This window comes from Prionailurus bengalensis, chromosome C1 (assembly GCF_016509475.1).
Source record: "Prionailurus bengalensis isolate Pbe53 chromosome C1, Fcat_Pben_1.1_paternal_pri, whole genome shotgun sequence".
Taxonomy (NCBI): Eukaryota; Metazoa; Chordata; class Mammalia; order Carnivora; family Felidae; genus Prionailurus; species Prionailurus bengalensis.
Genome location: NC_057345.1, coordinates 78869670 through 78894334, shown reverse-complemented (window position 1 = coordinate 78894334; position 24665 = coordinate 78869670). Strand labels below are relative to the sequence as shown.

Here is a 24665-nt window from a genome sequence, read left to right as displayed (position 1 = left end):
TGTTTTTAATCATTTGGCATATATACCTAGAAGTGGAGGTCCTGGATCATATGGTAATTCTATGCTTAACTTTTTGAGCAAACACCAAAGTATTATCCACAGTGGCTGTACCATTTTACATTCCCACCAGCAATGTACAAGGGTTCTAATAAATTTCTCCACATCCTCACCAACTCTTGTTATTTTCTGTTTTGTCTTGTTTTGCTTTTGGTTTCTTATTTTTTAGTAATAGCCATCCAGTAATTGGAGGTGATATTTCATTGTGGTACCGAGGAATAAATTTAACAAAGAAGATGAAAAACTCACATTGAAAACTGTGAGTCCTTGTTTATTTAACTATTGATGAAAGAAACTGAAGACATAAATAAATTGAAAGACATCCCATGTTTATGGATTGGAAGACTTAATAGTGTTAAGATATCAACACTACCCAATATGATCTACAAATTCAGTTCTAATCAATCCTATCAAATTTCTAACAATCTTTTGCAGAAATGGGAAAGCAATCCTAAAATTCACATGGAACTGCAAGGAGCCCTAAATATTGAAAATAGTCTTAAAAGAGTTGAAGGATTCAAACTTCCCAATTTGAAAATTTACTACAATCCTAGAGTACTCAAAACAATATGATACTGTTATGAAGATAGACATATAGATCAATGGAATAGAAATTTTGACAGTCTAGAAATAAACCCATACATCTATGGCCAGTTGGTTTTTGACATGGGTGCCAAGGCCATTCCATGAGTAAAGAATAGTCTCTTTGACTAATCGTGCTGGGAGAACTGTATACCCTCATGAAAAAGAATGAACTGGGACCCACCCCTACCACATACCATATATAAAAATAAACTCAAGGGGCGCCTGGGTGGCTCAGTCGGTTAAGTGTTCGACTCTGTCTCAGGTCATGATCTTGCGGTTTGTGAGTTCGAGCCCTGTGTCGGGCTTTGTGCTGGGAGCCTGGAGCCTGCTTCAGATTCTGTGTCTCTCTCTCTGTCTGCCCCTCCCCTGCTCATGCTCTGTCTCTCTCTGTGTCTCAATAATAAATGTTAAAAAAAATTTTAAAAAACCCTCAAAATGATCAATGATCTTCATAGAAATTTTATAGTTTTAAAATAACTCTTCTATGATTTTAAAACTGTAACAATCTTAGAACACATGGATAAATCTTCATAACCTGCAATTTGGCAAGAGATTGTTGGATACCAAAAGCATGGGCAACAAAAGGAAACATGTAAATTCGACTCCATCAAAATTAAAACCTTTTGGGCATCAAAGGGCATTATCCAGAAAACGGAAGGGCAACACACAGAATGGTATAAAATACATGCAAATCATGTATTTGATCAGAGTTTAGCATCCAGAATATATATAAAGAACTCTTAGAACTCAACAAAAAGACAACACAATTTATTTATTTTTATTTTTATTTTTTTCAATATATTAAATTTATTGTCATATTCGTTTCCATACAACACCCAGTGCTCATCCCAAAAGGTGCCCTCCTCAATACCCATCACCCACCCTCCCCTCCCTCCCACCCCGCATCAACCCTCAGTTCTCAGTTTTTAACAGTCTCTTATGCTTTGGCTCTCTCCCACTCTAACCTCTTTTTTTTTTTTTTTTCCTTCCCCTCCCCCATGGGTTTCTGTTAAGTTTCTCAAGATCCACATAAGAGTGAAACCATATGGTATCTGTCTTTCTCTGTATGGCTTATTTCACTTAGCATCACACTCTCCAGTTCCATCCACGTTGCTACAAAAGGCCATATTTCATTCTTTCTCATTGCCACATAGTATTCCATTGTGTATATAAACCACAACTTCTTTATCCATTCATCAGTTGATGGACATTTAGGCTAAAGGACCTGAATGTGAGATAGGAAACCATCAAAACCCTAGAGGAGAAAGCAGGAAAAGACCTCTCTGACCTCAGCCATAGCAATCTCTTACTCGACACATCCCCAAAGGCAAGGGAATTAAAAGCAAAAGTGAATTACTGGGACCTTATGAAGATAAAAAGCTTCTGCACAGCAAAGGAAACAACCAACAAAACTAAAAGGCAACCAACGGAATGGGAAAAGATAGTTGCAAATGACATATCGGACAAAGGGCTAGTATCCAAAATCTATAAAGAGCTCACCAAACTCCACACCCGAAAAACAAATAACCCAGTGAAGAAATGGGCAGAAAACATGAATAGACACTTCTCTAAAGAAGACATCCGGATGGCCAACAGGCACATGAAAAGATGTTTAACGTCGCTCCTTATCAGGGAAATACAAATCAAAACCACACTCAGATATCACCTCACGCCAGTCAGAGTGGCCAAAATGAACAAATCAGGAGACTAGATGCTGGAGAGGATGTGGAGAAACGGGAACCCTCTTGCACTGTTGGTGGGAATGCAAATTGGTGCAGCCGCTCTGGAAAGCAGTGTGGAGGTTCCTCAGAAAATTAAAAATAGACCTACCCTATGTGACCCAGCAATAGCACTGCTAGGAATTTACCCAAGGGATACAGGAGTACTGATGCATAGGGGCACTTGTACCCCAATGTTTATAGCAGCACTCTCAACAATAGCCAAATTGTGGATAGACAACACAATTTAAAAATGAGCAAAGGATTGCAACATTATTTACAGTTACCAAGACATGGAAGTGTCTATTGAAAAATGAATGAATAAAGATAATAGTATATGTATGTGTGTGTATAAACAGGAATTTAAAAAAAAATTTTTTTTTAACGTTTATTTATTTTTGAGACAGAGAGAGACAGAGCATGAACAGGGGAGGGGCAGAGAGAGAGGGAGACACAGAATCTGAAACAGGCTCCAGGCTCTGAGCTGTCAGCACAGAGCCTGACGCGGGGCTTGAACTCACGGACCGTGAGATCATGACCTGAGCCGAAGTCGGCCACTTAACCGACGAAGCCACCCAGGCGCCCCTAAACAGGAATATTTTTCAGCTACAGAAAAAGAATGAAATCTTGACATTTACAACAACATGAATGGACCTTGAGGACATTATGCTAAAAGAAACAAATAATAGACAAATACCTTGTGATCTCACTTATAGGTGGAATCTTAAAAAAAAAACAACTCATAGATAAAGAGAACAGATTGGTGGTTGTCAGAGGTGGGGAGAGGGAAGGTGAAATGAGATGAAGAGCAGTCAAAAGTTATAAATTCCCAGTTACAATTGAGTCATGGGGATTTAATATACATCATGGTGACCGTAGTTATTGCATATTTAAAAGCTAAGAGAGTAGGTCTTAAGAGTTCTCAACACGAGAAAAATTGTGTAACCATATGGTGACAGATACTAACTAGACTTAGCATGGTGATCATTTCAAAACATAAATAGTGAATCATTACATTCACACAACTGATATATGTCAATTGTGCCTCAATAAATTTTTTTTTTAATGAAAAAAGGAGTTAAATAGACCTTTCTCCAAAGAAGATATACAAATGGACAAGTATATAACAGGACACTCAATATCATTATTAGTCATTAGGGAAATGCAGATCAGTATCATGATGAGATACTGTGTCACACTCACTAAGATAGCTATAATAAAAAGCCGGAAAATAATAAATGTTGGCAAGGAGATCGAGAAACAGCTGCTGTGGAAATTAGTGGTTCCTCAAAAGTTAAACGTAGAATTATCATGTGACCCACAGTTCACTTTCTAGGTGTATACCCAAAAGAATGGAAAACTGCTATTTAAAACAATCATGTGTACACATATTTGTAGCAACACTGTTCATAAAACGGATATAGCCCAAAGGTGTATCATTGAATGGATAAACAAATTGTGGTATATGCACACAATGAAATATTATTCAGCCACAAAAAGGAATAAAATACTTATACATGCTATACTATGGATGAAACTCCAAAATCTTAAGCTAAGTGAAAGAAGCCAGACACAAAGATCACATATTGTATGATTCCGTTTGTATGAAATATCCAGACTAGATAAATCCATAGAGATAGAAGGCAAATTGGTATTTGCCAGAAGGTTTGGGTGGGAAAGGAGTGAGAAACTGCTTGATAGGTAAGAGGTTTTACTTGGACTGATGGAAGTATTTTAGAACTAGATAGAATTGGTAGTTGCACAACACTTTGAATGTCCTAAATGTCACTGAATTGTTCACTTTTAAAATACTTATTTGGATTTTGCCTCAATAAATTCTATGAAGAAAAAGAGACTGGAAATGAAGGTAGAAGTCTCAAGAAAATAACACACTTAGTTTGAATGGTTGCAGTAGAAGGTGGGAATTCGGGAGAATGTATAACATCCCAGTGCTGGAACCCATTCGTTAAGGTCAGGGTAGGAGCAGAAGCAAGTGAGCTAACTTGTATGAGGAGCCTGAGAAGATTGAGAGCTCCCTCAGGGCTGGGGTTGGGCTTGTTTTTATCAAGAGTTGTGGTTGCATTGAGACAGAAATTGGAAATGTATATGGCATAATAGCTAATGAGGGTGACTCTCCCTCAAGTGAATTTTCAAGAGTGAAGGATTAAGGATGGTCTGCCTATAACTGTTGTACACAATACACTAAATACAATTGGGGGAAAAGTATAAAAATATGAAAAAATGTACCATGCAAACACTGAGCAGAAGAAAGCTGGAGTGTCTGTATTAATATCACATAAAGTAGACTTCAGAACAAGGAATAGTTCCTAGATCAAAGATTTCCTGGTAGTAGTAGGGTCAGTTCACAAAGACCTAACAATCTTAATTAGGATTGTATATATTTAGGAGTGTATGTTTCCTAACACGTGTGCTCCTAACAACAGAGGAGTGTGAAGCTGAACTGGTAGAACTGAAAGGTGCAGTGGACAAATCCACAGTTGTAGTTGGAGTCTTCAGTACTTCTGTGTCTCAGTAATTGATGAAATGAGTAACTGGAATATCTGTATGGGTGTAGAAGAACTATGCAACATTATCAACTAACTTGACCTACTTGGCATTTATGGAACATTTTACCTAATAACAGCAGAATACATATTATTTTCAAGTTCACGTAGAACATTTACAAAGATAGATCATATTCTGGGCCATAAAATTTAGAGTAAATGGAATCATACTAGGTATCTTCTTTGACTAACAGCATTCAGTTAGAAATTAATAATAGATACCTGGAAAATCCCCCAAATGTTTGGAAGTTAATGCATTTTTATCCATGTGTCAGAAAAATCTCAAAGGAAATAAGAACATATTGAATTAAATGAAAATGAAGACACAACATTATCAAAATTTGTAGGATTCACCTAAAGCAGTATGTAGTGGAAAACTTACAGCATTGAATGCTTATATTAGGAAAGGAAATAAGTCTCAAGCCAATATTCTAAGGTTAAGAAACTAGACCTAGAAGAGGAAATTCAACCTAAAGCAGGTAGAAAGAATAAGAAATAAAAAGAGTAGAAACCAGTGTAATTGAAAACAGCACAAAACGAAAATAGAGAAAATCCATGAAACCAAATGCTCGTTCTTCAAAATCATTAATAAAGTTGATAAACTTCTTTCTAGACTGATAAACTTTCTCTCTAGACTAAAGAGAGAAGAAACAGTAATCAATGTTAGGGGTAACCTTGACTTCTGACTGATACAGCCAAGTTGTCTTATATTCTGGAGCTGTTCTTCATGGTGTTCTATTTCCTTTAATTAGATTCAGTTAAACAGTTTTAACATCTAGATGACAGGTAATGTGACTTTGTTTTGAGTCAGGAAGCACATAACATAAGTTGTTCCCACTATTAGTAATACCAAGATTGATTACCTTGCTGTTTGGTTACCACAGACTCTCTGCCTTGTAAAGATAAGGTTTCTTCTTTGCGACTATTAAGTAATCTATTGGAAAATACTTTGGTACCAAATAAGTCTCTTGTCCTCTATTCACCTTGTACGTGATAGTTTTAGCATCTACTGACTGAGTTTCCAAAAGGTGATTTTCATATTTTCTCATTTTTTCTATACTTATTAGCTAATGTTCCTCTATAAAGAGACTTTTCTCTTTCTTCCTCTCTAATCTCTTTTACTCATTCACGATGGACTCTTGTATCACTCCAGCTTCATGGACTTGTGTTTAATGTTTCATATAATTTTTAGTGATTTTTAATGCTATTGTTAGAGTGATATGCCATTCTTATTTAGCAATAATATATATACACACACACATACATACATATATTAAACTTTTTTCAAATGTTTGTTTATTTTTGAAGGAGAGAAAGAGCATGAGTGGGGGACGTGCAGAGAGAGAGGGAGACACAGAATTTGAAGCAGGCTCCCGTCTCTGAGCTGTCAGTACAGAGTCCAACACGGGCTCAAACACTCGAGCTGTGATATCATGACCTGAGCTGAAGTCACATGCTTAACTGAGCCACCCAGGCACCCCTATATATATTAAACTTCTTAGCAGTTTTTAAAAGTTAACTTTATTTTTAATTAATTTTGATCATTGATGTTCTTCGGAAAGCATTTCTGCAGTACATAATTACTGAATGATTATCTTTGACAGGTCATTGATTTCATTTTATGCTGGACCTTGATAGTTTGAACTTGATGTTGTTGGTTTTCAGAAATGATCGGGTGAATTTATTACCAAATTTAGCATTTAGTACACTAAATAAAATTTAATATTTAGTATTTAGTAATACTAATTAAATATTGCATATTAAATCATCTATAAGATAAAACCAAAGCATTAAGATTAAACTGTTCCTTTAAGTATTTGTTTTACATGTTTCATGTCAGTTTTTCCAGGAAGCCCATAGAAGTAGAAGTGATCCAATGATATTTCATACAATTGTATGTTTGACTCTGTCCCTTTTGAGTGTAGGGGGGCATGGTGTATTTGTTAAACAATATATCCTGATAACCACTGTCTTTGAGTCTTGCTTGGTCTATTTAAAAGCTTTTTTGGCTTACACATAAGTGCTTATCATTCATTTTATTCTGAGTAAGTAATTTTGTCCAGCAGTCTGTTGGTTAGGATCAAGCATAAACAAGAAGAATTGTAATAGTTAAAGCTGCTGAGTGCTGAAATGACTGCAGTTTGAAGTTCTTGGGACCTTTGTACTAGGAAGTTCTTAAGGGGAAGCTAGAAAAGATTTCTTCTGACATTCCTTCCTTTTGCTGTAATTCTAGAAGAAAGCATGAAAGAATTATGTGACACTTTTAAGAACCTTACTTAAATTGAACACATGAATAAAGGTTAATAAACTAAAGACTACCAGTTTCTCAGTGGAAGTTGTGAAATCTGCACAATTTATTCTAGAGAAAGTATTTGTTCAGCAGCATTAGTAGGAATTACCCGATACCTGATTATCTAGTAGGTTTGTTTTTCTTTATGAATATGGAAGTTAATGTTTAACATCTCTTCCTGCATTCTAAACATGATTTAGCTCTACTTCAGTGACATTTTAAGAAAAAGCCAATTAATTTGTAATATTTGGTAAGTTTACATAAGTCTAAAAATTCAAATAGAGTAATGACTTTACACATTTAGTAAACTTGTAACACTTTTCATCAGTATGCTTGTAAATCTGGACAAAAGTTTTCTTCCAAAACTAATTGTGACCTTAGTCTAGATTAAATGTTTTACAGTAGTTATCAGCTTAAGTAATAAATGAGCATCCACCATCATGGAAGTAATTGTTTTCTTAACTTTTTTTTCCGCATTAAGAAAAGAATCTTGCAGTTTAAGTGTGTAAATAACCAGAGATAAACTTCCACCTTAAAGGATATATATGATTTCTTAATTTTTTTTTTTTAGTTTGTTTTTTTTTTTGACAGAAAGAGAGCACGCGAGAGAATCCCAGGCAGGCTCTGCACTGTCAGTACAGAACCTGATAGGGCTTAAACTCAGTAACCTTGAGATCATGAACTGAGCCAAAATCAAGAGTTGGACACTTAACCGACTGAGCCCCAGGGATGTATATAACTTTTAAGATGTTGGGAACAAGTCATTTTAAAAGGATATACCAATTATTCAAAAAAATATTCAGTGTGGTAGATCTTTAAATAGTACATCCATATTGCTTGGATTTTTAAAAAATAACTATTTGGAGCATGTGGTAGAGGAAGTTACAGACTTTTTTGGGATTCATATGCTGAAGCTGAGAGCAAGATACAGATTCTTTTTTAAATTGAAGTACAGTTGACACATTAAGTTAGCTTCAGGTGTACAACCTCATGATTCAGGAATTCTATACATTACAAAACGCTTACCCACAATAAAAGTGTATTACAGTATTATTGACTACATTCCTTATGCTGTACTTTTCATCCCTGTGACTTGTTCATTTTGTAACTGAGAGTTTGTACTGTTTGATCTTCTTTACCTCTGTCACCCATCCCCCACACTCTTCCCTTTGGTAACCACCAGTTCTCTATGAGTCTGTTTCTATGATTTTTTACTTAATTTTTTTCTTTCTGTTTTTGTTTTGTGGTATAGACTCCTACTCTGGACTACTTGCCTTGTGTAATAGTTTTTTCAGGTGCTTTGTAGAAATGTACCATATTTCCATGCTAGTATAAATTGTGGTTATTTTTGAAACAAATAGATTTTATAGGCTGTTTTTGCAGTCTTCAGTTACCACTACCCATGTTAACATAAAGTATATAATAGAGGGGAGTTTTGTTGTTGTTGTTATTTAATCAGAATGTAGTTGGCATTAGTGTCAATAGTACATGATGATTCAACAGTTCCATACATTATGAAATGCTCACTACAATAAGTGTAGTTATCTGTCACCATGCAAAGTTACAATATTATTATTGACTATATTCCCTGTGCTGTACTTTTCGTGTTGTTGTTTTTTAAACCAAGAGTTGACTAATTTATTCAGCAAATATTGTTTGCTCACCTACTATAAAAAGCGCAGTTTAGTTATGACAATGCAGTAGCACATCAGCCAAACTTGCTGTCATTGATTGTATATATAGAGGTAGATATTTTAGAAATTAGTTACAGGGACACCTGGCTGGCTCAGTGGGTTAAGTGTCTAACTTCAGCACAGGTCATGATCTCACGGCTCTTGAGGTCAAGCCCCACTTTGGGCTCTGTGCTAACAGCTCAGAGCCTGAAGCCTGCTTTGGATTCTGTGTCTCCCTCTCTCTGCCCCTTCCCTCCTCATGCTCTGTCTGTCTCTCTCTCTCAAAAATAAACAATAAAAAAAATACACAGTTAATTGTTTAATTAAAGTTGTGATAAAAACTACAAAAAAGAATACAGAGTTCCATGAAGCGTGTGGGTTCCTAAATAGAACATATAATGAACAGGTTTTGAACTCAGTTGCTTGATTTATAATTAAATTCAGGTGATATTTGATATATCTGTGTAGACAGTCCTTTTTCCAATTTGGATTTTTTTTCATAATATAAGAAACCACTCCACTAAACACAAATTTTTGCTTTTCACTGTATCACTCACATAGTCTTCAAACATTGAATGTGAGAATTCATTTTTTTGTTTTACTCAAGACACAAACAAAAAAGATTACTAAGTGTTTTCCGACTCACTTTTGTAATTTTTGTAATGCCAGAAGAGCATATGGAGTTGAAAAACAGAGGCTTCACCTACTAAACAAAATTCTATTTCATTGGAGTGGTATTGCTGGTGTCACAGAAACATTGAGATTTCATTGACAAAGGTGAACTTGATGTTAAATGTAGAGAAGTCATTCATTTTTTGTTTTAATTTTTTTTAAGTTTGTTTATTTTGCAAGAGACAGCATGAGTGGCAGGAGGTTGGGGGGGCAGAGAGAGAGGGAGAGAGAAAATTTCAAGCAGGCTCCACAGTGCCAGCACAGAGCCTGACACGAGGCTTAAGCTAATGAAACTGCGAGATCATGACCTGAGCTGAAACCAAGAGTCGGACACTTAACTTACTGAGCCACCCAGGTGCCCTGAGAAGTCATTCATTATTTATAGACTTTTAAATAAATTGTCGCTTGCTGACTTACCAGCCATCATAACTGTAGCAGTTTTCATTTGATAAACCATATATTTGTCCAGGTTACGAATGTGAATATGAAATACACTTTTCTAAGAATTTTTTATTTTTTATTTTTTTTAAGATTTTTTGAATGATTTTAATTTATTTTGAGGGAGAGAGAGAATGTGAGTGGGGGAGGAGCAAAGGGAGAGAGAGAATCCTAAGCAGGTTCTGCGCTTTTTATTGCAGAGTCTGACAGGGGCCTCAATCCTGTGAGATCATGGCCCCAGCCCGTATCAAGAGTCGGTTGCTTAACTAACTAAGCCACCCATGCCCCCGTAAGAATTTGTTATAAGAACCTTATGTGAGATGTTTACATTATTTTTAGATGCTTATATATTTTTAAATGTTTATTTATTTATTTACAGAGATAAGAGCGGGGGAAGGCCAGAGACAGGGAGGGAGGGAGAGAGAATCCCAAATAGGCTCCATGCTCAGTGCAGACCCCATTGCTGGCCTTGATCCCACAACTCGTGAGATCATGACCTGAGCGGAAATCAGGAGTTGGACACTTAACCAACTAAGCCACCCAGGTGCCCCAAGATGCTTATATTTAAAAAAAAAAAAAATTTTTTTTTAACGTTTATTTATTTTTGAGACAGAGAGAGACAGAGCATGAACGGGGGAGGGTTACAGAGAGAGGGAGACACAGAATCTGAAACAGGCTCCAGGCTCTGAGCTGTCAGCACAGAGCCCGATGCGGGGCTCGAACCCACGGACCATGAGATCATGACCTGAGCCAAAGTCGGACGCTTAACCGACCGAGCCACCCAGGCGCCCCAAGATACTTATATTTTTAATACTATACCGTTAATTCTTAGAACAGTACATATTAAAACAGTATATTAATTGCCTTAATAATATTTCATCCCTCATGTGGCTTAAAGATTAAGAACATGGGCTCTGTAGTCCATACTCCCAATTAACAGAACTGCCAATTGCTGTGTGACTTTTTAGTTTCCTTATTAGGAAAGTAGAGGTTGTAGTGAAAGTTAGATGAGAATACAATGCACTTAAGGGGTGCCTGCCGCTTAATGAACACTCAGTAGATACAAGTCGCTATCATCTTTGTTGTTACCATAAACTTTAAAACCAGGTTTATAGTGAGTGGAAGAGGAACATTTTAAAACAGAACAGCTGTATCAGAAATGGTCAAGGTTTGGACACAGTGTGATAGGTGCTGTTAAACCTCTGAGCTTGGCTTTGATGTTTCTCTTCCTTCCTCTCAAAAGTTGATCATTCTTTTCCTGATCTCAAGTCAACTTCATGAAAGTCCAGTTTTTGTTTTGGTTTATATTTAAGTTTTTGCTGTTATGTTGTTGGTTTTAGGATTTTAGTTTTTTGTTTTTTCTTTGTCTATTTGGTCTGGAAAAATTATAGAATGAGGTAGACCAGCCATGCTCAGTTCTCCTAAATAGACATGGAACTAGGAAGTTTTGCCTCACAGTGTTCACCTGTTTCACAGCCTCTACCCCTCATGGCACTTGTCCTGGTAAGGAAGTGACAATACCCACCTTTGCTGCAGTTTTTTTTTTTTTTCAGGCTTTGTAGTGCCAGTCACCTTTCCTGACATCTCCTTTTCCAGTGTGAGTGAGTTAAAAGGCTTCAACAAACAAACCTCTGTTTTATAAATAACATTTTCTTTTTTCCTGTGTAAAATGAAAAAAAAAAAAAACCCAAACACTGAAACAGGTAGTTTACAGTCCACAGCAGCATATGTTAACATTGCCACTTTGATGCCAGTTCTTCCACTCACTGGTTGTGTATACTTAATCAGGGTACTTCTTTAGTTCTGTGTATAATAGAGGCTTGCTGAGACTTAAGGAAGTTGATACTCTACAGTAATACCTGGCACATAATGAGTGCTCAATGGTACCTATTATTAGGATTAATGTTAACATTATTCCATTATTCTACCAGCTTGCTTGAGAAATGTCATAGGCTGTTAGTAATAAAAACCAAAACTTAGAGGTAAATCTGACTTGGCAAAATTTTTAGTAGACTACACACTGACATAAGTATCACTTTCCTGACCATATTTAGATCTGCAAAGATTTGAAACAAGAAGAAATAAATTTGAACCAAAAAAAATTGGAAATGGTAGAAATAACAACCAAAAAAGAGTTAAATTGCAGAAGCTATAATGGGTCGAATTTGAAATGGACCAAAACCCAAAGAACAATAAAACTTCTAAATCAATATATTTAATCTTATTTGTAAAATTTACCCTATATTACTCAAGGTTCTCCAGAGAAACAATCAGTAAGACACATACATAGTTTTATTGAGAATAATTGACTCATGTCATTATGAAGGATAATAAGTCCCATGATCTACCCTCTGTAGGAAAGCTAGTGGTGTAATTCTAGTTCAAGTTCAAAGGCCTAAGAGCCAGGGAAGCTGATGGTGTGAATTCCAGTCCAAGGGTAGGAGAAAACCGATGTCCCAGCTCAGGCAGGCAGCAAGGGAATGTATCTTCCACTTTTTGTTCTGTTCAGGCCCTCAGTGGAATGGATGATGCCCAATGACATTGGGAGGGCAATGTACTAAGTATTCTGGAAGCACCCTCAGAAACACCCAGAAGTAATGTTTTAATCTGGACCCCGTGGCCTAGTCAAGTTGACACAAAAAATTAACCATGGTAAGTCCAACCCTTGTCAACTTCACAACCATGTGCATCTCCTTAAACCATACTTATTTACATAAAGACAGCAACAAGGTCATAATTCTGCCTAACATGATACGGTTATCCTGTGCGCAACTGAAAATGCACTAACACCTTCCCCTGAAAAGAAGTTAATGTCTTTCAGTAATGTTTTCCCTTCTTGATATCCTATAACTTAAATACTCTGATGTAAAATTAACAATAAATACTTTGATATAAAGTCCCTGCATCTTATATGATAAGAAAATAAAAGAGGAAAGAAAACACATATTCTTTGCAAAATTAGAAGGAAGTACTCTTGACAATAACAGTCCTCATTTCTGTCATGTGATTGTAGCTTATATTTATAACTGTCTTCTACCCACTCTGTATTCCCTTCACTTTCAACAAGCACTTCAGCTGGTCATGATTTTTTGCCTGGTGAGGTAATCCAGACCTTGATTCCTGAAGGGTCTGGGCCATTAGTAATCCTTCCTGGTTTTGCATTGACCTTAATCACAGGGTGTGGTAATACTAAGAGACTCTCTAAAGGACCTTCTTGTGTTCCAGTTTTGTTTCCACCTCTTGATTCCTGGATTTGTGAATCCTGATTGTGGAAGAAAAAGCACCACATAGTGGATTCAGAGCACATTCATCATTCTGGAGAACCTTGCCCCAGCCCTGCAAGATACTGCCATTTAGCTGGCACTGTCATTTAGTCTTCAAAAGGTCATTCCACCGTTTTGTCAACCCAGCTGCTTCAGAATGTTAGAAAACGTGTCAAGACTAGTGAATTCCATGAGCATGGGCCCATGCTTTGTAGAATAATATGATGATGGATAAGGCATTCTGTAAGTCCATAGGTGATAGGTTTTTTTTTTTAATTTTTTTTTCCAACATTTATTTATTTTTGGGACAGAGAGAGACAGAGCATGAACGGGGGAGGGGCAGAGAGAGAGGGAGACACAGAATCCGAAACAGGCTCCAGGCTCTGAGCCATCAGCCCAGAGCCTGACGCGGGGCTCGAACTCACGGACCGCGAGATCGTGACCTGGCTGAAGTCGGACGCTTAACCGACTGCGCCACCCAGGCGCCCCGATAGGTGATAGTTTTGATAAAAGCATTGTGACAAGTGCAGGGAGGGCAAATTCTTATCTGGAGTAAGTGTCTATTCCAATAAGAACAATGCTGCCCCTTTCATGATAAAAGCAGTCCAGTGTAAGTAACCTGCCTGCCACCAGATAGCTGGCAAGTTACCCCAGTGAATGGTGTCATATCAGAAGCTCAGTGTTGGTCTTTGCTCTTGGCAGAGTGGACTCTCATCAGTGACCATAACCTTGGTGAATGGAAGTCTGTGTTGCTGAGATGCATAACCTCCATCCCTCCCACCATGGCTGCTATGTTCATAAGCCTATTGGACAATGTTGGGTGGCTGAGGAAAGAGGCTGACTGGTAACCACCGAATGGGTCATCTTATCCAATTAATTTTTAAAATTCTCTGCTGAGGTCACCCTTTGGTGAGCATTCACAGGGGAAACAAATAAATGTCTTTTTGTTTTTTAGCCCATTGAAAGAGGTCTGTCTATATCTTCCCCAGATTTGTTAACAATTTTCCCTTCCTCTACATTAAACTAAGGCACGTCTGGCATTTCCAGTTCATTCGCTGTGAGCCACCTTTTGGTCCATTTTTCAGCCAACCAAACAAATGCCAGAACTTTTTCTAACTCCCTAAGCCGCAACAATAAATGAAGAGCCTATATGAATATTAAGAATGATTCCAATGAAAGTACTTTTTGTCCGATAAAAATGCATATGACTATAAGTGGACAGGAATAATTGCCATATAGGAAGTTGATAATTGGGTGAAATTAACTTAGTGGTGTTAGGTTCATTCTGAATATTTTTTTTAAGTATATCAATGCTTGTATAATTTTCATTAACATATTTGTATTAATAGACACGGAATCAAAACTTCCTCAAGCTCCAAACAATAGGGTCAGAAAACATCTACTTGGTGCAGGTGGTAGAATTGTAAAAATGCCCGTGTTTATTATAATTTACTATGGTATGTAACACAAAATATTGAATAATGCTGTAAGTGCTACAATAGTTAGGAGGGAATTTATGTGGGGCGCCTGGGTGGCTCAGTTCCTTGAGTGTCCGACTTCGGCTCAGGTCATGATCTCCCGGTTTGTCAATTCCAGCCCCATGTTGGGCTCTATGCTGATAGCTCAGAGCCTGGAGCCTGCTTCGGATTTTGTGTCTCCTCCTCTCTCTGCCCCTCCCATGCTCATGCTTCTGCTCTGTCTCTGAATAATAAATAAACGTTGAAAAAAAAATTTTTTTTAAGGGAATTTATTTAAGAATATAGCAGTAGTTCAGAGAAAGGGCATGAATAAAAACAATGACAATGAAGATGGAGAGGAGCAAGCAAATTCAAGAGATACCTGGAAGAAAAGGTTTGGGTATGTTATGGGTTGACTAGAAGAGGGAAAGTTTTGGCTTGGCCAATTGTTAGATGGTGGGATCCTTAGCAGAAATAGTATATACACGAGGAGGAAAAGATGGGGAGTTGACTTGTAACATGTTGAATGTGAGGTGAATATGCAGGCAACCAGACAGAGAAAACCAGTAGCTAGTTGTAAATACGGATCTATAGCTTAGTAGAAAGATCTGGGCTGAAAATACAGATTTGAGTTTATATACTCTGTGTATCTATGTGTGTACTGTCCCTAGAGTTTCATCATATTCTCCTTCTTACCTTCTCTCTCTCCTTCTACTTTCCCCTTTTTACTGTTATATAGATTTTCCTTGGCAAATTCATCCACTGCCTATACTGACTACATAGAGATAACAGCTAATACAGCCTATACATACAGACTATATTGGATAGCGGATTAAATCACATAGGATGAATCTACAAAATAAGAAAACAGAAAGATTAAGAGAAAACACACAATATTGAAACCCTGGGGACTGATAGACACATACACATATACATGTACATATAATCGTACATACCTGTATGAAGTAGCAGAATTGGCAGAGGCAACAGAGAAGATAGGCAGTAGAACTATGGAGGAGTAGCACCTCAAAATTGAAAAAGTTTTGGGGCGCCTGGGTGGCGCAGTCGGTTAAGCGTCTGACTTCAGCCAGGTCACGATCTCGCGGTCCGTGAGTTCGAGCCCCGCGTCGGGCTCTGGGCTGATGGTTCGGAGCCTGGAGCCTGTTTCCGATTCTGTGTCTCCCTCTCTCTCTCTGCCCCTCCCCCGCTCATGCTGTGTCTCTCTCTGTCTCAAAAATAAATAAACGTTGAAAAAAAAAATTAAAAAAAAAAAGTTTTAAGAATGGTCAGTCAAATTCAGTAGACTATACAGTGAAGGTAAGAGCTGAATAAAAGGGCTTTCCATTGAGTTTTTTTATACCATTACTGGGTATTGATGTTGTTAGTGATTGGAACAGTTTCAGTACAGGATGAGAACTAAAGCTAGTTTACAGTGGATTAAGAAACAACCCTGAACTCAAAGGGAAATATGAAAGGAGAAATAAGATGTGTAAACTATGGAATTTAGAATTTATTCCTTGAACAATAGAAGATAATTCGATGTTTTATAAATTTTATTGATAAAAATGTGTCCCCAATGTTAGTATAGTTTTTTTTGTGCTTAGTTATATCAATTGGTTTATACCAGAGCAGTGATTTCATTCTCATATAGATCATTTGGGTTTGATGTTTTCCTGGGTATCTCCTAATATAAAATTGTGGCAAACAAACCCGAACTACAGTTGTCAGGGCTTTAGATTAAGGCAAAAAATTCTAGTATTACTCATGAAATAACCATGATCTCATTAAACAAAAAATATGGCGCTTCCAGTTTGGATGTGGTCATTACAAAAGAGTGCCTTTTCCCTATTTAGCAAGGTAAGTATTTACTAAAGTGATAATACCTGCCACACATGTACTCCTTACATAGAAATACTGTTTTAATGGTGCCACAAAATTACTAGAAGAAACAATGTGTAATACATTGAATTAAAAAGTCCTCATTTTGTTTAGTAAGTGAACTATTAATTTTTAAAAATCATCTTTTTGGGTAACTGGAGAAAGCGAATATCATGTTTTAATTAAGCATTTACTAGTTTTAAAATAAAGTTTTAATTTGACATCTGTCTTATTCCTAATATATTGAAGAGTGAAAGGAACTAATCTTTACTCAAGCTAGTTCAATAGGAGGTGGTTCTCTGGGATTTTCTTTTTCTTTACTGTGTAAATTAAATGGGAAATAATAGTTTCTTTTAGGAAGTCTTACATAATGGTGAATTATATGTCTTTTGCTTTTTAAAACAGCATTTTATAGAAACTAGTTTAAAAAGCGATTTCTTAAATGGCTGCATTGGTGTTCACATTAAAAAGCAAGAAGGGAAATGGAAAGGTTTCATGCTTCCATGGTTAATTTCCTTGTGCAGCAACTCCTTTCTCTGTTTCTAGCAGTGATTTTCATGCATATCCTTAAAGAGATCTACATTTCTAAGAGCAAATACATTTTTATTCTGTTGCAATTTAGGATGGTTCATATTACTATGGATGCCTTATTTTTATTTCTGTTACATTAAAAGAGAATTTTCAGTTAAATATTTACTTTTTTTTATACTGTGTACTTCTGTAGCATGTAACAGTGCTGTCCCATAGCAATATAATGTGAGCCACATATGCATTTTAAAATGCCATTTTAAAATGAGTACTTAATAATTATAGATGAAATTAATATTCTTAAACTCTGTATGTAAAATATTATTTCAACCTTTAACCAATATAAAAATGCTTAATGAGGTGATTTTGCCTTTTTATTTCATATTAAGTCTTAAAATTCAGTTTGTATTTTACATCCTTTCTCAGTATGGACTAGCCACATCCTTTCTCAGTATGGACTATTTCAGCCCACATTTCAAGTGCTCGGTAGCCACATGTGGCTAATGGCTACCCTACTGTACAGAGCACATTCTTAGTATTAGTATTAGAGTCAGAACAAATTCTTAGTATTTGGATGGATGGGAAAATAAAAGGAGACATTTATCTCCCATGAATTAGATTTGTTTAGTATAATATAATTTAGTATAATTTGTTTAGTATAGTTACCAACACAAAATAATGTGCTCGTCTTTATAGATACCAAGCCTGGACTTTTTTATTCCTTGGAAAATCATTTGGAGGAGATAAGCTGGAAGTAGTGGGTAGATGGAACTTTTACATTTGGTTACCCTTAATAACTGTATTGTGTAATTGCATTTATTTTTATTGTATGTATATGTTCATACTTCTGTGGAATTTCATCATACGTCTATAACTTGTAGCATAAATGCAATTCCAACTACAATGAAGATTTTGTGCTGCAACTAGAGAAGGAATTGGTCCAAGCTCGTCTGAGTGAAGCTGAGTCTCAGTGTGCACTAAAGGAGATGCAGGATAAAGTCCTGGATATAGAGAAGGTGAGAACAATATAAATAGTGTCACTCCCAAATTAGAGGGGACATGTGATAAGATGAATTTATTGAGCAGTTAAATTGGACTTGGTGTTTTCATACATTGGAAACCTTACATACTAGTTACTAAGAGAGGAAAGGACAAAGAAAATGAGATTCTCAGTTATTCTTTGTTGTTGCCATACTACTCAAAGCCCCTTTTTTTTAAGGATTAAAAAAGCAAAACAAAAAACATTAGAGCCCTTTTAGAGGAAGACAAGCAGGGTAATGTTGATATGAATAATACTTAAACGTTGAAGAAGAGAAACTTAGGGAATACATATTAATGGTTGTCTTCAAATATTATAGTATCTTCATCTAGTGGGATATGACTAATACATAAATGTGTCAGAAAAAATTTCATCTGCGTGTAACTGTTAAAACTTTGCTAGCTATCGGGCGCCTGGGTGGTACAGTTGGTTAAGCGTCCGACTTCAGCCAGGTCATGATCTTGCGGTCCATGAGTTCTAGCCCCGCGTCGGGCTCTGGGCTGATGGCTCGGAGCCTGGAGCCTGCTTCCGATTCTGTGTCTCCCTCTCTCTCTGCCCCTCCCCGTTCATGCTCTGTCTCTCTCTGTCCCAAAAATAAATAAACGTGGAAAAAAAAATTTTTTAAAAAAAAGAAATAGAAATGCTTTTAGATTTCTTGTAACTCTCAGACTTGAGAGTCTGTGTTCCAGATCACAAACTCTGAATCTCTTTTTTGTCCTCTATGAAATCATTGATGGCTTGGGCTCTATGTTAAGTGTTCTTTTTATCTTTATAGTATCTAGCTATGTGAATAAAAGCCTGAGCGCTTGGGTGGCTCAGTCAGTTAAGTGTCTAACTCTTGGTTTCTGCTCAGGTCACGATCTCACTGTTTGTGAGTTCGATCCCTGCATTGGGCTTTCTGCTGACACAGAGGCTTCTTGGGATTCTCTGCATCCCTCTCTCTCTGCCCCTTCCCCACCACCCCTACTCCCGCCTATCTCTCAAAATAAATATAAATAAATTAAAAATATTTTTTGAAAAGCCTCATAAATAATGAACATGACAGATAGCTTCAAGTTGTTCTTATTTTCTTTATGAACTAAAGCAGGTGTAACTACCATCAGTAGTGGAATAATTTTGCTAGAAATCTGATTGCTATTTTTACACTATTTTTGGAGAATTTTTTCTCCTATTGAGAAAAAAGCCAGCAAGAATGCTGTAAAAAAATGTATAACAGAATATTTGGTTTCTAAGTCGGAGTACCTTGGGTTCTGTGATGTAGATAAGAATCTGGATCTTTCAGTTTTGAAAATTTGGAATTTGAAAATTTGGAAGAAGTATCCTTGGGTCCAATTTAATAATGGATTTCTTGGGGTGCCTGGGTGGCTCAGTTGGTTGAGCGACTGACTTAATTTCGGCTCAGGTCATGATCTCACAGTTATGAGATCAAGCCCTGCATCAGGCTCCATGTGGAGACCACTTGGGAGTCTCTCTGCCTGTGTTCTGCTCACATGTGCTTGCACATGCATGCATGCTCTTTCAAAATAAATAAACAAGCTTTAAAAAAAAAATTATAAAAGTAGATTTCTTAAGCAGCTATGTTGGTATTTATGTTATAGAGTAGAAAGGAAATTAGAAGGCTTCATGCTTCCTATGGTTAATTTCTTTGTGTAGGAAATACAGGAATTCTTTGTGTAGGAATATATAGTAAATTTCTGGTTTTCAATTGGAAGATATTTATAGTCCGTCATAAAAATGTGTAGTTGGCAAGAATAACTTTATTATCTGTGTGGGCTAAAATCTTCATCCTACCATGAAATATTTTAGATAGGAAATTTCACAGATTCAGGACTTGAAATCTCAGTAGTACTTAAGTTTACCTAAGGAGCTTTTACTGGAGCCTAATTCAGGATCTCTTGGTCATGGCACAGAGCAATGTAATAGGGGCTACACTGTATTCCAAGATGTGTCTGTCAGTATGGTAAGGAATCAGTCTAAATCTTGTACTCTTGAAGCAAATATTTAGATCACCTTGGTGTTAATTTCTTAATCCTGATATAAATAGTGGCTAATGTACAAAGATTTTATACTCCTTTCCAAAGTAACATGCTGAAAAAATACAACAAAAAGGATTTTGGACTCTTCTTTTCCATAAATCTTTAAAATGTAAATGTTGTTCATGCTTTGTTTGGAGACCTAATCAGAGGTTAGTAAGCTTATTGTCATGTTGAAAAACATTTTTAATCATGTTGCTTCAAAACGCTGATTAGTGTTTTACTAATAAAGCAGAGTTAGACTTTCTGTGTCCTCAAAATTAAGCGCAATTACCCTCATACATTCCTGGTGGGATTGTAAAACAGTGCATTGGCTTTGGAAAAGCTTGACAGTTTCTTAAAAAGTGCAAAATTAGCTTCTGCTCCAGCAATTCTCCTTAGTATAAAACTCAAGAGAATTAGAAACCGGGTCCATACAAACACTTTTACATTAATATTCATGGCAGCATTTCATAATGACCGAAAAGTGGAAGCAACCTAAATGTCTGTCATTGGATGAATGGATAGATAAAATGTAGAATATACATAAAATGTAGAATATACACACAGGGAATATTATTTGTCAATAAAAAGCAATGAACCTTGAAAACATAAGTGAAAGAAGCCAATCATAAAAGGCCACATTTCATTTGCATGAACTGTCCAGAATAGACAAATTCATAAAGACAGAAAGTAGACTAGGGGTTGGCTGGGGGTTGAGGGAGGGAAAATGTGAGTGACTGCTAATGGTTATAAGGTTTCTTTTTGTGGTGATTAAAATGTTCTGAAAGCAGATTGTGATGATGGTTGTACAATCCTGTGAATACTCTTAAAACCAGTGAAGGGTAAGTTTCATGGTTTGTGATTTATATCTCAGTAAAACTGTAAAATGAAGTGCAGTTACATATGGGCCAAAATAGCTTATTATATATGTTTTATTTTATTTTTTTAATTAACAAAAATCCCAAGTTATGTTTTTTCTGGCTTTAGAGAAACAACTCCTTTCCTGATGAGAATAACATTGCAAGGCTTCAGGAAGAACTCATTGCTGTGAAACTGAGAGAAGCAGAAGCTATTATGGGTTTGAAAGAACTTAGACAACAGGTCAAGGATTTAGAGGAACACTGGCAGGTATATCAGTATATTTTTGCATGCTTTTTAGAAAGTGGGTAAAACCGGAGTATCCAATTTGTGTGAGTCTGAAGTAGCTGATGATCAACACCAGGATTTGAGTTTAAAGTGAGAAAGTTTCTTGAAATGTAAAAATCTGAGAGCACTTATAAGTTGAAAGTACCTTCAAGCTGCTTCTCCCTTTTAAATCCTCATAAATAAATAAAAGATAAAATAGAAATCAAGTCACATTGTTGTTACTGTATATCATTGTGATTTATATAACTTCTTCTAAAGAAAGAAAAGAAAATTTTCCTTTATATAATATATACAGCACATATTTCTTCTGCTGATGCTAAATCCATTGATCAGTATGAAACAGCCCAAGGGTGATACCAGTATAAATTTGTCTATACATTCGTAACCTCTTTTGAAAATTGGTTATCTCACAAAATAAATCAGTCACTTATATGTCCTCAAATTTATTCACATATGAGGGAAACTCTTGACAAGGAACAAAAAAAAACAATCTAGAAGATTCTGTGGTGGCTCAGTTGATTAAGCATTAGACTTGGGCTCAGGTCACGATCTCCTGGTTTGTGAGTTTGAGCCCCGCGTCAGACTCTATGCTGACAGCTCAGAGCCTGGAGCCTACTTCGGATTCTGTGTTTCCCTCTCTCTCTCTGCCCCTCCCCTGCTTGTGTTCTGTCTCTTTCTCTCTCTCAAAAATAAATAAACATTAAAAAAAAAAAAAAAAGAATCTAGAAGACAGAAGGGAGAGCGGAAAGAAGAAAACAGTATATACCATTTCAGAGTAGTGACTTTGGTTTGAATTTGGGGTGTGGCTACATCTAGCAAAGACTGAAATTAGTCCTTGACATTACCATAAATGTATCAGGCAGCAATAAACTGGAAATTAAGAACAACAAAACTGATCCTTCACCATGGATATTTTGAGAACACTCCTAATATTACCTCCATAATTCATGAATAGCCCCATTTTTTTCTTTGCTTGGGATTTAGTTAACATTGTGGAAATCTCTCTTATAAAAAATTGAGGGTGAAAATTATATTCTTTACAATAATCAATCCATAGTATAAACAGATTTGAACTATATCTGAGCTTGTATTCCAGATCTGCCACTTATTGGCTTTGTGACCTTTCTGAAGTTACTTAATTGCCATTTCTGTTTTCTGACCTGTATAATGAAGATAATAGTTGCCTAACTTTTAAGGTTTTCTGGGGATTAAATAAAATAATGTATACATAATGCTTAATATAGTACTGGGCATGAAGTAAGTGCTCAGGAAAGTTAGCTCTTATTTTGATACTAGGAATATGTGTTGTAACCTAATTTTTTGTCTTTCAGCGCCACTTAGCTCGTACTACTGGGAGGTGGAAAGATCCACCAAAGAAGAATGCTGTGAATGAGTTACAGGATGAACTGATGACGATTCGACTTAGAGAAGCTGAAACTCAGGCAGAAATAAGAGAAATAAAACAAAGGATGATGGAAATGGAAACACAGGTATGATGGGAAAGCCCAATAGCTTTAAAAAATAACATTACCAGATCAAAAGTTTATGCACAGGTTATATCATCCCTAGAATAGAGCCAGAAGAATAGAGCTAAAAATCTAGACTGTAATTTCCTAGCCCAAATGGAAAGGGCTAAAAATTGTAGTCTTTGATATCAGAGATTTAATGTCTTCTTTGACCCAGTCAGCAAAGCTTAAGCAAGTCATAAAACTATACATTATTAACTTTGTTGCCTTGTTGTACAATTTGAGAGAAAATATTCACGTAGAGCAAATTTTTTCAACCTTGACTCTATTACCAGATAATTCTTGAACCAGATGATTCTTTATTGTGGGGACTGGCCTGTGCATTGTAGGATGTTTAGCAGCATCCTTGTCCTCTACCTACTAGGTCCCAGTAGCACTGTGGTTCTCACCCCAGGTTTTGACCAAAAGCATCTCCACAGATTGCCAGATGTCCCCTGGGGGCAAAATTGCCCCTCATCGAAAACAGTTGGTGCAGAATATAATGTGAATGATGCTTCCTTATATGTAATGTGGTAACTCTGAGCAGTTAATTCCAAAATTATACTTCTTTCTAAGTCTTCTCTTTCTGTGATAAATTCTGTCTTAAATATACTTGACTTAACATTTGCACAGTCCTTTTTAATGAGCCTATTTGCATTATAAAGTACATTTGGTTTTTATGTGGTACATTTGTGTGGACCACATTCTGGATTCTCTGTAATGTTATTTGGTTTTCAAAATAGTCAGTAGGGGGCATAGTTAACTCATGTATCATTCTGTATATATATGTGCAAAATGATCATCCCAACTTTAACATGATAACATGAATCTGTAAATCCTTTAGATTAAATAGATTTTGTTTTATGTTGTTCAAAGTTATTTTCTTGTATTTTTCATTACAATTGACTATAACAGTGAAATTACGAAAAGTAGAAATCCAGTTTTTATAATTGAAAGTTTTATTTTTATAACAGATTTTATCTCATTGTACACATTAAAGATAGAAACACAGCTTTTAAGCCAGTGTTCAGGTTTTGTTTCACAGTGGTGAATGAATGAAATCAATGAACGTAATTTTCAGAACTGTTGAATACAAAGGACTGTTTAGTCACCAGAGAGAACTTAACTGAAAAATCAGTTGCACAAACTACACTTAATATAATTCACAATATGACATGATGGATATTAACTAATAATTTCATACTATATGTAAGTCAGGTTATTATGTTGTACACCTTAGACTTACACAGTGCTGTATATCAATTATATCTCAATAAAACTGGAAAAATGTTTAATTTAGAAATCTGGTAACTAAAGAGTTTGATAGAAACTGCTATGGAAAATAGGAGGGGGAATTAATTCCAACTAGATGGTTTAGGGAAAGGCTTCCTAAGGAATTTGTATTTTGAACTGTACCTGACGGAGTGTAATTTTGGATGCATTTTGATGAAAGAGAAATGGTGTAAGGCACTTGTTCCTAAATGCCAGTGCTTGAACTGGTGATGATTCATATCTAACGTCCAGATGAAGAGATTTGTCCTTGTTGATACATGTAGTGTCAGTTCCTTCATTTTAGTGACTTTCAGAAAATACCACCTAGTAAGTACACCTTAGTTTATTGAGCCACACTCTTCCTTCTTTGTACCAGTTTTTGCTATTACAAATAATGCTACTCTGAATATTATTGCACCTGTTTCCTTGTGTATAGCTCTACGAGTTTCTTCAGTACCGGGATTCTTATCTTTTTTTGTATGCTATGAACCCCTTTGGCAGTCTGAAATCTCCAGATCCTTTCTCCAAATAATGTTTTTAGGGGTGCCTGGGTGGCTCAGTTGAT

The 24665-nt window shown here is 36.2% G+C and overlaps 1 protein-coding gene across 1 annotated transcript in view; it reads left to right on the top strand.

Moving 5' to 3' along the window:
• EVI5 (ecotropic viral integration site 5) overlaps positions 1 to 24665 on the top strand; it is a 234628-nt gene that overhangs the window by 126660 nt on the left and 83303 nt on the right. The window contains exons 14-16 of the mRNA XM_043575573.1: positions 18005 to 18139; positions 21165 to 21305; positions 22655 to 22813. Coding sequence (XP_043431508.1) covers positions 18005 to 18139; positions 21165 to 21305; positions 22655 to 22813 — 435 coding nt within the window. The remainder of the gene's footprint in view (positions 1 to 18004; positions 18140 to 21164; positions 21306 to 22654; positions 22814 to 24665) is intronic.